This window comes from Neophocaena asiaeorientalis, unplaced genomic scaffold (genome assembly GCF_003031525.2).
Source record: "Neophocaena asiaeorientalis asiaeorientalis breed wild unplaced genomic scaffold, Neophocaena_asiaeorientalis_V1.1 scaffold155, whole genome shotgun sequence".
Lineage (NCBI taxonomy): Eukaryota > Metazoa > Chordata > Mammalia > Artiodactyla > Phocoenidae > Neophocaena > Neophocaena asiaeorientalis.
Window position 1 is genome coordinate 6,285,548 of NW_020173040.1, and position 13,289 is coordinate 6,298,836.

The 13,289-nt window shown below is 43.6% G+C and overlaps 1 protein-coding gene across 1 annotated transcript in view; it reads right to left on the bottom strand.

Moving 5' to 3' along the window:
• TMC3 (transmembrane channel like 3) overlaps positions 1-12,846 on the bottom strand; it is a 43,765-nt gene extending 30,919 nt beyond the window's left edge. Inside the window, exons 1-4 of the mRNA XM_024742796.1 lie at positions 12,758-12,846; positions 11,370-11,516; positions 7,780-7,855; positions 2,264-2,345 (exon numbers count right to left, since the gene is read on the bottom strand). Coding sequence (XP_024598564.1) covers positions 2,264-2,345; positions 7,780-7,855; positions 11,370-11,516; positions 12,758-12,846 — 394 coding nt within the window. The remainder of the gene's footprint in view (positions 1-2,263; positions 2,346-7,779; positions 7,856-11,369; positions 11,517-12,757) is intronic.
• Between the last annotated feature and the right edge of the window lie 443 nt (positions 12,847-13,289).

Genomic DNA, 13,289 nt, shown 5'->3' on the forward strand with positions numbered 1-13,289 from the left:
ATGGGTGAAGGGGTTATGAGAATTCTCTTTGTCACTTTTCCGTACATCGAAACTTATTCTAAAATAAAAAGTGTAGTTAAAAACAAATTTCTATTGAGAAAACAAGGGGGCACAGAAGAAGTTGGATTGGGATATGGGTGATACTTGTGATGACTTTCTGGACTTGTAGCATACTTTGGAAGAATAATGTCTTGAAATTTTATTTCAAATCTAGCTTATGTTTCACAATAGGTAGGAAAACACAAAACATCACAAAGGAGACCAAAACCTTACCTATTGCCAGGTTACTAAATTAAAATCACTACCAGAATTACTTTCTAGTAAATTTTTAGGGGAACCCTCCATTTTCATTCTATATGTGTTTTTTTATTGTATAAAATTGGCATATCTCTATAACATGCACCTTGAGCTATCAATATATTATGAGCATTTTCTCATACAAAATATCTCCCTATAAAATGAATTTTATTGTTCCAGCAAACCAATTTTACATAACTGATTTAACTTATCCCCCACTACTCGACACTTAGGAAGTTTCTAACTTTTCACTAGGGTAAATAATTCTGCAAGAATCAATTTCTGTCTAAGGTCAGATTTCCTGGAAGCAGAGCCTGAGAAAAGGGTTCAGCTAACATGATATATTGAGGAAGTGCTCTCAGGATAAAGGGGGTGAGGGGGTCAAGGAAGGTCAGGGGAAAGAGCTAAGCAAAGATGTCGTCTCAGCTGGAGCCCAGCTTAGCCTTATCCCACGGGGAGCTCTGGAGGGTAAGTTGCATCACAGAGTTGGTTCCACTTTGAACAAAAAGCTGGACTTGAATACCCCTTTGTCATTGCCTCTAGGCTACCCAGTGGGTCTGGGGGAGCAGGTGATGAGTGCCCACCATCTGGAACAATGTGGGCCAAGGCTCATCCTCTAGAGAAGGAGACAGCTTTGAGTCACAGCAGCCAACATTCACAGCAGCTGAGAAAGAGTGGACCAGCCAAGTAAAGGGATCTGGGCTGGGCACCAAGTGTGTCCACACAGCCTAGTGCATTGATTTTGTTGTGGCTGTTGTTTTCTCTGGTTGTTAAGGAGTGGAAGAGTCCATCAAAGAGTATAAACCTTTTGAAGACGTTTGGTCCAAATTATAACTTTCCCCTAGAAATATCATCATCCCAATTGACATTTCCACCAGCTGGTATTTAATTCCACTTCAATGTTGAAAATTTTTTCCCCCCTCAATTTGTCATCTTTTAGATCTGTTTATTTTTTATGTATGTAAAATTTCTTTGATGTATAGTTAAATACAACAGTACTTTCCTTGATGATTCCTTCTTTACTTTTATAATTTGACAGGCTTCCATTCTGAGATCACATTACTTCTATTTCTTTTAATTCTCTCATGGATTCCTATTTTCTACTTAAATATTTAATGGAACTTTGAAATGAAAGATCTAATGTTATTCTTTAAAACAGTTGAATTGTTCCAGCATTATTTATGGTGCTATGGTACACTGTTTCAGTTCTTGTAGCTTTTATAATGTATTTTAACATTTTGGTTATACAAGTTCATCTGAGTTTTTCCTTTTAGAAAAGTTTTCAATTAGTTTTTTTTTTCATATGAGTTCACTGTGTTGAATACAAAAAACATTGCATTGAGAATTTTATTGGAATTGCATTAAAACATAAACTGATATTGAGAAAATCAACACCTTCCAAATATTAAATCATTCTATGTCTCTTCACAAGACTTTTAAAAAATCCCATGGTCCAATTTTACAGTTTCTTTATTTCAGACTTCTGCTTATATTTATTCCTGGTCTTGTGTGTTGCATTTGTGTGTTTGTACTGTGTGTGTGTTTTTAAATGTGACTGTGATTGATTTATTTTTTAGGATATTTTTCTAAATGATTACAATCACTTCTCTCCAAATGCAAATTTCTGCATTTTTGTTCTGCAATTGCCCATGTTATCCTTTTATTCCTCTACACAGTTTTCCCCTCTATCCTTTTGAGTTTGTATTGTGTCTAAGGCATGAACTGACAGAGAACTGCAAAGCCACGGTGGAACGTGGGACCGTTTTTATCCTGGGAGGTGGCGGGGACAGGCACTGTGTCTTCCATCTCCACGGACCCATGTCCAGCCTAGGTCGGCACTACGTGTGCAAGGGCCCCTGGCTGCTCAGTGTAAGGTCTGGGACGTACCAGACCCGTCTCAGGCCTCACCGTTGTCTGGCTACTGGCACCGCATCCCCGCCCCACTCCTCCAAGTGCCAACACTTACTCTCGATTTTCTTTATCCTCATTTCCCAGGGGATGAAGATGACCACAAAGTTACAGGCCAGACGAGCAAACTTCCGCCACAGCTAGACAGGAGGGAGTAGGATTAGAGGACTTGACATTCGTGAAGACGGCAATGCCTTTGTGGAACCAGGGTCCTAAATGGAGGCGAGGACCGCAGACACACCAGTTGATACCTTTCATTATGATTTCACAGGCCTTTAGGGAGCCCTAGGACCAAAGCAGCCGCTTGTCTTCTCTGGGCTTCTGCCCAGGTGAAGGCTCCTGTTTAGGGCTCTAAGCTGCGGTGTCTGTACTGAGGTGCATATCCTCTAGGGTTTCAGCCTGCCTTATTCACACCATTCCTGCTATGAGGACTACGAACTACTTGAGGAATGATGTCCAAATACATCCCCTTGGTCCCCTCTGGGAGTGGGGCTCAGGAATCCACATGGCTCACAAACTCCCCAGTGATTACAGTTCTCGTCCCTATTTAAGGACCAAGAGTCTAGAACATACCCTGAAAATGAGCCCCATTGTGTGCCTCCCATCCTGCAGCTGGAGCTCATCTCCCAGCCTCTCTCCTGGCCAAAGTTGCCAAAATAAGGTCTGGAAATTTGTCTTGGATGTTTAAGACACAATCGCCAAAAGTTCAAAAATCTTTTTCTTTTTTTTTTTTCCTCAAAGGAGAATAAAGCAAAATGTGAAAATGTGCCCTGACACTGGGCTTTCTCTCCCACAACATTAGCAGGTTGTTCACTTTAACACACAAACAATGTGGGTTTGTGTTGGAAGCAAATGACATCATTGCAGAAAGAAGGGTTACAAATGTAATTACAACCTTCTGAACTATAAGACAGCACGTGGTCCTGATGCAGACATGCATGATTATGTTATCCTGAGTATGTCTGCTAAGGCCAAAACGGCTGCTTGTAAATGAAAATCTACTTGAATGTTATCAGAAGTTGGAATTGTTCTCTTTCTGCTCATGATTTAAGACCCAACTCAAATACAGCTACTCCCATGGAGACCTCACACAGATTCTCTGTAGCCAGAAATCCATTCTTCCATCTGTAAACTTCCCCAGCTATCATTCTGGTCTCTGATAATGCTTATCACATCCTAGCTTATATTGCCTTTATATTGTTCTCCTCCAGTATTGAGAGGAAGACCATGGCTTTCTGATTTTTCATCCCCTACAGCAGACAGAGGCAGAATGCCCAGTATCCTTTGGGGAGGGTTTGGTGTTGAAAGCATTTGAGTTTCTGGTCCATTGTAAAGTCGTTAAGGGTCCTCAGTTGGTAGAGGAGCTGTCTAGGAGGGGAGAATGGCCAGTAGGAGCCTGTGGATTAGCATGAGCTGGGCATTTTATAGAAGAGAATAAAGGAGAGAGGAGTGAGATGAGGTCCAATAGTTAGGTCATGGCCAGATCATGTGGGTTAGAGGAAGGAGTTTGGATTTGATTCTAAGTGTAATGAAACTCTGTCTATCTATCTTATCTATCTATCTATCTACCATTCATTATTATTATTAAAAATGTTTATTTTATTTATTTAGTTTTGGCTGCATTTGGTCTTTGTTGCTGTGCACGGGCTTTCTCTAGTTGCCGCAAGCAGGGGCTACTCTTTGTTGCTGTGCGCGGGCTTCTCATTGCGGTGGCTTCCCTTGTTGCGGAGCATGGGCTCTAGGCGCGCGGGCTTCAGTAGTTGTGTCTTACGGGCTCTACAGCGCAGGCTCAGTAGTTGTGGCACACGGGCTTAGTTGCTCCTTGGCATGTGGGATCTTCCCAGACCAGGGATTGAACCCATGTCTCCTGCATTGGCAGGTGGATTCTTAACCACTGCACCACCAGGGAAGTCCCTATCATTGATTATTTTAATTAAAGGATGGCATGCATAGTTTACTGTATCAAAGATTTCCCTGGCTCCTATGTGGAAGAGAGTGGAAGGTGGAGGGACATGAGTGGAAACAGGAAGATCTGTTATGAGGCCAGTCAGTCTATACACCATCGTGGGCAGGTACCTTTAGCTTCTGCACAGAGCAAGCGTTCTTGCCAAATCATGCCATGAAGGCTCTCAGAAGGATGACGTCCCTTGCTGGTATCATGTGAGAAGCCAAGGACATAGACTATTCGAACTAGAAGACATCTTAAGAATCAAGCATGAAAACCTCCTCAGGTTCCAAGTCATTACCCAGAGCAGGGAAACGATGGCAGAAGGACCTAGGTGTCCTGACTCTTGGTGTTTGGTGTTCCATGTACCCAGGGTAGCATTTCTGCCTATGTGACTCCTTGGGTCCTGGTGGTCTCACATGCTCAGACCTTGCTTTCTTATGAAACATAGAAATAAACTGGTGCTAAAGGCAGATTGTCTGTAACAAGGTGTTTTCCTGCTGGAATCAAGGAGAAACCCATGTGCACAGAGGATGCAGGTGGGAAACAGTGGGAGGGGCTCCAGAGGATGACTTGTGTTCTGGAACCGTGATTCCCAAGAGAGGACAGAGTGGCAGCCCTGGTGAGTGGTGATCAGGATCTCAGTCGTGGGAATCATGGGAGAAAGTGTACAGTAGTTATATTATACAAAATTTACTATTTGAAAAACGAAGTTATCATTTTTCTAAAAGAAACTAAAGACTGTAAACAGAGACAAAACTCACTGGGCTGCAGGTAATAGCTAGATAGCTTCTGTTTTCTCTACTTTGGAGTGGCTGCTGATCCTCAGGGGTCTGTATTAAAATTTCCAGTGTAAAAAAATTCTAAATAGGGGCTTCCCTGGTGGCGCAGTGGTTGAGAGTCCGCCTGCCGATGCAGGGGACACGGGTTCGTGCCCTGGTCCGGGAAGATCCCACGTGCCGCGGAGCGGCTGGGCCCGTGAGCCATGGCCGCTGAGCCTGTGCGTCCGGAGCCTGTGCTCCGCAACGGGAGAGGTCACAACAGTGAGAGGCCCGCGTACCGCAAAAAAAAAAAATTCTAAATATAAAAAGGTAGAGGAATGATGTTCAGGATGAGAAGGGGGAAAACCAAAGTGTTAGGAAGACATGGTGGGAGGATGATTTTCTTTGACATTTTGCTGTGTCTCCAGAGGGCAGAAGACACTGTATCTCAGCCATCTCTTTACCCTGAGTACCCAGCACAAAGCTTGGCACATGGATTAAGCTGAACTGCGTTGAACTGCTTTCTGTAGGGCCACTGGTAAAATGGAAAGGACTGGGGCAGCTGTGTCTGTTAAGTGCAGGCTGAAAACTGTGGGACAATCTGTAGGTAAGACTGAACATTTGGATCACTTTTCTCATTTTAAAAACTCTGATTCTAAGAATTCAGTCCATTATTAACTTACACTTTTTTTTTTTTTTTTTTTTTTCGGTACGCGGGCCTCTCACTGTTGTGACCTCTCCCGTTGCGGAGCACAGGCTCCGGACGCACAGGCTCAGCGGCCATGGCTCACGGGCCCAGCCGCTCCGCAGCATGTGGGATCTTCCTGGACCGGGGCACGAACCCGTGTCCCCTGCATCGGCAGGCAGACTCTCAACCACTGCGCCACCAGGGAAGCCCTTAACTTACACTTTTAATCCACTTTGAGCTCACTGTTGCTAAATGCCCCAGGACTTTTTCATTGTTATATATATTACAGGTTGTCTGAACCCAAGTGAGAAACCTTACATTATTTCAGATATTTTTCCATAGCATTTCATACAGTTTATTTAGAGAAAATGAGAGAGCTTGGTAGCACATATGCTTATAAAAAGATAATTTTGTTTTATAGATTTATTCCATAAGCTCCATCATAGTGTGACAGGCATAAAGAGTTATGGATAATTTTGATCATAGGAGTGGATTAGCGTCTTCAGGCAGATTCTGTGAAAAGTAAGAAGAAAGAAAGCCAAGGCACAATCTTGGGGATTCTTTGATATTTTATAACTATTCAGTTATGCAAAATTTATGACCAGCTTTAATTTAAACTTTACTAAGAATATTTTTTGTTTCAGAGAATCGAAAAAGAGTGTGTCTGTCAGTTTTTGTCTGTTAAAATAATAAACTTGAAAAAACGACAATATTCAGCGTTAGTGGAGATACTATGAGACAGCAAATTCTTTCATTGTGGATGGCAAAGCTTTTGGAAAATAATTGATTACTATTTATCACGAGCCAAAAAACATGGATCATACTCTTTACTACAGAGGTCGTAGTTTTGACATTTATCCTAGAAAAAGAATTTTAAAAGATAGGAAAAGCCATCTGTGCAAAGACAGTCTTTGCAGGGCTGTTAATACTAACGAAAAATTAGAAGCTATTTAAGGACCACCAGCAGGTACATAACTAATTAAATTAATAGACATTTTTCTGATGGAATATTACACAGTCATAGGAAACAACAGGTATAAAAACTACATAGCAACATGGAGAAAAATCCCTGTTATGGTGGTAAGTGAAAAAAAAAGCAAGACAAAAATATTTGTATACTCTACTTACTCCGATGTGAAAATGATATATACAATGGCTGAAATGTGAAATTTTAAAAAAGATTCTATCTTGGGAAGTAGGGGATTATAGTAGGAGAAATGATTTTTTTCTTTGCCTTGGAAACATTTATGAAAATTATTGGAATGTCTATAAACAGATAATTTCAATGTATACTAAAGTTTAACTGCAAGTAACTGAATGGGAAAAATAACAAACAAAAATCTTAGCATTGTATTATAAAATGAGCATTGGAATATGCCTGTAACTTTCTCATTATAAGAAATACAGTAAGTCCCCTACATACGAACGAGTTCCGTCCCGAACTTTGTAAGTTCATGTTCGTAAGTCCAATTTTTCGTAAGTCCAACAAAGTTAGCCTAGGTACCCAACTAACACAATCGGCTATACTTTTCACACAAATAATACATAAAAAACAAACAAACACAAAAAATAAAGACACTGTTTAATCTTACAGCACCGTACCTTGAAAAGTACAGTAGCACAGTACAACGGCTGGCATCCAGGGGCTGGCATCGAGTGAACAGGCAAGAAATAAAGATTCTGTACTACTTTACTCTATACAGCACTGTATAGTAAAGTACACAAAAGCACAACCACTTGTAGAGGATGCACGCACGTGACAGTATATGCCAGATACATAACCTAACTTATGTGGCTGGACATGTGAACGCCCATTCGCATCTTTGAAAGTTCTCAAATTGAAGGTTCGTATGTAGGGGACTTACTGTACAGTGAATGAAACCTACACACATGGGTGGGCTTAACTCAGGGAAGAGGCTAGAGGATTCTCCCAAGGGCAGATATAACCTTTTTCTGATGAGCTGGGATTACCCAGGGTCACACCACTTGGTAAGTGACAGCATAGGGAACTAAAATCCAAGTTCGGGGACATGCAGACCTTCAAGCTCTCCATACTGTTCTACAGCTATTAATGATGGATGTTCACAACCTATGTAGTACAGCAACTGCAAGGACAAGTACAGCTTCCCGGGCCCGGAGACCACAGGAAGGGTGGGCATGTCCACGTGTGGACTCTTTACCTCTGCACCTGCCGCTTGGTAGCCTCGGGTCCTGGTCAGCCTCCCCTCAAACTTCAGCACAATGTCCTTCGCTCGCCTGAGAGAAGAAATACTTGGTGGTGAGCGCAATTTTATGATCTTGATAATCTTGGCAAAACATGTGGAAGTGCAGCAGGAATAGATAGTCAAACAGTGGTAACCAGATAACTCCCTTAAAATATTTTCTATAACATTTAAATGCACGAATTCATAGGAAATGATGAGTGAACACTAAAACCAGTTGCAACTGAATTTCTTAACGCCCTGCCCTGATTCTGGCTGTTGGCTGGGTATTACGGGCTTTGGAGATCCTGGTATCAGGTACCAGCATTTCAGCCCCTCCACTTCATCTCAGCAGCCTTCTTCCTGCAATTAATTCTTTGGAAGTGAAAGTCAGACCTAGCTCGGAGAATCTGCTTTGAGAAAAGGGTAGTGTCTGGTTAATGTGGGCAAGAAAGTTGTGTCTACATAGCCATGAACAACCTGATTTAGCCCAGACTAACTACTGGTACACTAGCTGACCACTTCGGTGAGTTGACCTGATGGGTCACCTAAATGGCTAATCCTTGAAAACAGACTGAATTCATTAGGATAGATGGTTAAATTCACACTTAAAGAACCACAGGATTAGGAAAAAAATGTTAATTCCGTGGAACGGACTGAAGTCAAAAACTCTTAGCAAAGAATGTCACCTTCAAGGTGACCTCGTCTGTGACTACACTGATGAGATCTTCATTAATCCATGGTTGACCACTTAATTATGCTCAGAATTGAAGAACTGCTGAATCATTCAGTCTGTTAGTTGGACCAGTGTACTTGGTAGGGAGTTCATGCATGTATATCCCAAGTAACACCCACAGGTTCCTAGCCTTTCGTTGATTGACACAAGGAACTAGCCGACTTCCTTTTCCACAAACAGCGTGATGGCTTCAGAACATGCCTGACCAGAGTGCTGAGCTTTGAACCTCCCTGCCCTCACTGCAAATCCTCCACCTTTATAGCCCCGCCAATGGGCTGGCTTCATTCTGGTCAGAACCAGAAATTCAGGCAAGGGTGAGGGTTGATGTTATACCTTTTATAGCATCTAAAAGATAGGGGCCTATATAAGTGAAATAATAATTCATTTAATTTCATTCATTATAATTTTTTTCCCCACAAACATTTTCTGCACACTTGTTTGGGTCAAGTATAGTGGACTACGGAGGCGCGTAAAATAGAGCTGTTGCCCTGGAGAAGCCCACTAGCTAATAGGGATGATAGAGACCTGAAACAACAATAGGAGTGGGTGGGTGTGTAAGTGTTGGAATGGGGAGCTGAGTAGGGGGCTGAGGCGGCAGTGAGACAGGCTGGGACCTGGGACCTGGGACCCTTTGCTGCAGTGCTTGCACCTGGACAAACATCTCCTTGAGCAACAAAATACAAAGACACTTTAAGGGACTAAAAACAACTGCATGCAAGTGCAGTTGGGGCAAATTATGGACAGCAAGATACAAAAAACCAAAAAGCCCAACTGCCACTTCTGAAGGGTCAGGAGCAAAAGCAGGGCACTGAGCATGCGCCCTGCACACGACACCACCAAGGGGATGCGCAGACCACCTAAGCCAACCTCCGGCCCAATCCCTGCACACACCCCCACCCTCACCCCATATAAGGAGCACACGCTCACCTCCCCCTCAGCAAGTGAGTGAGCCAGGAAACTTGTTGTTTGTTCTCACTCCCCCCTGGGGCAGTGGGGGCTCCAATGAAGCCTTGCCTGAATTCCTTGTCTGACCTCTGATTAATTTCTATTGATTAAGGAGGCCAAGAACCCTGGTCAGTAACAGCAGTGGGGACAGTACCTGACCCAGGCCCCATCACAGACCAATGCTGACTCCATGGCACTGACCACTTGCCTCCCTACCGGGGAAATAGATATATGCTCTGTCCCCCCGTAGACAGAGCTCCCTGCTTTCTCTGTGTCAGCAATGCTCCCTTGAGCCCCAAGCAGTCAGGGTCTGCGCCTTCCACAGACCTGATGAGTCTCGCAGGCCCAATTAGTGAAGCACTGCTCCAGTAGCTTCTCAAGGTGACGGGGAGGAAAAGTGCGACGCGGGGATGACAAATGCAGGTGTCAGAGGGCGAGCTGTTCCCTGAGGGCTGGACCACTGGCCCGTGCCTCGCTGGCGTTGGTGTCTCGGAGCCCTGGCTGAGGTCCCTGGCTTACGCTTGTGGAGGAAGGCCTGGTTTGTTCTTTTGATTCTGACAGAAAAGTTATCATTTGCTTTGCTCTGCCCGCAGGTTAAAAAGACTCACTTTCTTACAGTTCAGGGCGTTATTAGTCATCAACATTCCTGTATGATTTTTAAAATTCTGACGGAATACATGACTTTTTTATTGCAGTAGAGTTGATTTACAATGTTGTGTTAATTTCTGCTGTACAGCAAAGTGATTCAGTTATACATATACGTACATTCTTTTTCATATTCTTTTCCAGTGTGGTTTATCACAGGATATTGAATATAGTTCCTTGTGCTATATAGTTACATGGCTTTTTTTTTTAGGATAAATTGGTAGAGTTCCTCTGTTTCAATAGAATAGAATATTGGAGTTGAGGTCAGGAAGCCCAGCTTTACAGCTCAATTCCAGTACTCAGAAGCTGTGTGTCCTGGGGGAAGCCGCTTAATATCTCTGAGTATCAGTCTTCTCATTTGAAAAATGTCATCCTTACTCAGAGAAACGGAAGTGACGAGAACTGATATCGGACCTGGAGAATTAACTGGAAACTTCTGGGAGTGGAAACTATGGATGACCTCATCTGCCGCGGCCACCTGGGGGGGCAGGCTGGATCTTTGGCCAGACTGGAGGAACAATGCCTGGAGTGGAAATCTAATGAAGGCATGATTTGATGGGAAAGAAAGTCAAACCTAATGGTGGATTGGAGAGACAGGGCAATGTGCTTGGTGTCTGGAAAGGGGCACTAAAACGTAAGATACAACAGTGGTTCTAATCCTGTCCACCCAGTAGGTGCCCGATGATTACGTGTCATGTCTGTTTCTCTAGGAAGGCCCACTTCATGGGTCAGAGTAGCTCAGTGGCACTGGTCATTAAGAACCATTCTACTCACTCCCCTTGCTGTGATCCCAGGGATCCACATCATCAATTACTACCCACTCATAGGGAGTGACTACTATAGCCCAGATACAAGGCTTAACATCATATGGTTTACCTCATTTAATCCTTGAACTGCTATCAAGGGATTTCAAACTCTAGTTTGCAAAAGAATCAACCTGAATGCATGCTAAAAATGCTGGAGCCCTCTGCCGTAGTTCCTGATTAAGTCCGAGGGCAACCAGGAATTCTTGTCTTTACTCTCTACCAAGGCACACAGCCAACTCAGACACACATACACAGACACACACTGAGGCCCGTCTGGACCAGGTGGATCCTCAGACGTGTCTGTGACTTCTCTAAGTCAGATCAAGCGCATCCGTCCCACCACTCCCTCCAATGTGGATTTTTATGCTCGTTTCCCAGGGCAGGGCAGGGTGGGTGGTTTCGTGGGAAGCATATTTGCAATAACCCATAACCCTTACCTCAGTGCCCTCAGCTTCTGTCCCATGGTCCAGGGTCGGCAGCGAATGTTTGCCATGAGATCTTTCTGGAACTGTATATTCTGGAAGATTTGTTCCGGATCATGGCTGTCCCCTGTTTCATCAGCAGTAAAGCTGTCATCCAAGTTGCTGAAATGATCAGGGCATTAAGGAGGAAATCTGATTAGTAGAATTGCTTCCATCCCAGATCTTGCCCTGGGTAAGTTTAGCATCTTGCTGTCTTGGGGTCATCTGTATGAATTCAGTATGTGTAGGAGGAGAGGGGAGGGATCCGGGGAGTCAGAGAGAGAATTCGGCAGTTGTTAGCAGCCACTGGACACATTCACTGGGTTCTGTTACTTTGATGAGTCAGTGAAAGAAAAAGGCTTCAAAGTATAAGAGATACTATCAGAAGACATCATAAAAGGAACCAAGATACGGCTCATGTAGGATTACTGAATAGCAGCATCTTTGGTGGCAAAACCATTTCTTTTTCAGGCTCATTGAAATAATCAGCTAATTCCAAAGAAAGGATGCCTCCTGTCCCCTAACTCTGGCTGTAAAATAAATAAAAATCCAACTCTCTCATCCAGAGATTCCCCGCTCTCTGTACTCCTGCTTTGATTCGCTTGAAATCAGAGATAACAGAGGCAAACAGGCAGCAGCTTCTATGAACAAGAAATTAGCTAAGCAAATTTACATGTACAAATGTTTCAGGGAAATAGTTACTCTCTAGGAGAACAACTTTTCAACACATAGCAACACTTATTCCCAGTGAAAATGAATACACTAATCTTAATGCAACTTTTCAGGAGGAGTTGAGGGTATTTTGTTGTGGTTATTTCATCAATGATGCACTTAAAAGTAAGGGAAAATAATTCCTTTGCTTTTCTCTAATTCAGCTTGTTTTTACTTACTCAAAAGATAATTTTCTCCAGGTTCTCCAAATTAATGGAGATTTTAATATACCTTTATAAATATTTAACAAATTTGAATAAGACTCCCCCACTTCTAACCAGCCTGTAGCCTTTTCCAACAGAAACCTCATTTATTACGACAGATGTATTGTCTGCTCTCTCTTGACATTGCTGACTGAGTAAACAGAGAGAAAACAGATAAAGCACGTCTGTGGGTCTGGCCAGCAATAAAGCCAGGTTGGGGTACAGGCTTTTGGATTCTGATCAGAGCCAGGTAGAGCCATCAATGTCTGTGTACATCGCTGAGGTTGCCACCCTTTTTGTATAGTAACCTGGAAAAAGGAGTTTCGGAGTTCTTTCTGAAGGAGAACCGAGCAGGATGGGGACTTGGTCCTCTGGTCAGATGCAAGCAAGGGTGACCCAGGCTTTCCCTCCTCACAAACCTGCCCCAGTGGATGGATGGGACTGGCTCACCTGAGCAGCAGGGACTCCTGGTAGAAGTAGTGCTGGCTGGCATTTCTCCGGATGCTCCTATAACGCTGGGATGCCTTTGATGGTTTCATGGGAGCAGACTGGCTGCCAGTGATTAGTACTGGTGGGCAGGGTGCTGGGAAGCCGGCAGGCAGGAGCCTGCTCCAACGGAGGTTTCTGAACTGGATCTGCGAGGAGCTCTGCCCTCCAGTCCTCAGGAGCTGGACTGCACGTCTGTAGCTGATGCTCGGAGCTGGGGAGAAGCCAGGAAGCCAATCATGCATATGTATGTTAAGGTGGCTGCGGTAGCAGAGATTGGCTGGAGTCAAGACAGACAAAGGCAAGAGGCTTGGCCAGGTGATCTAAGAGCACTTGGTGCTGCTCAAATAATCACATTGGTTACCCTTGTGCCCAGAAAGGGCTCTGTGGTTTGCAAAGCACTTTGCATCTATTACCATGACTGGCGTTCACAAAATACTTAGGGAGAATGCAAGGCGTAGGTTTTTGGTTTTTGTTTTTAACTACCAAGAAAGAA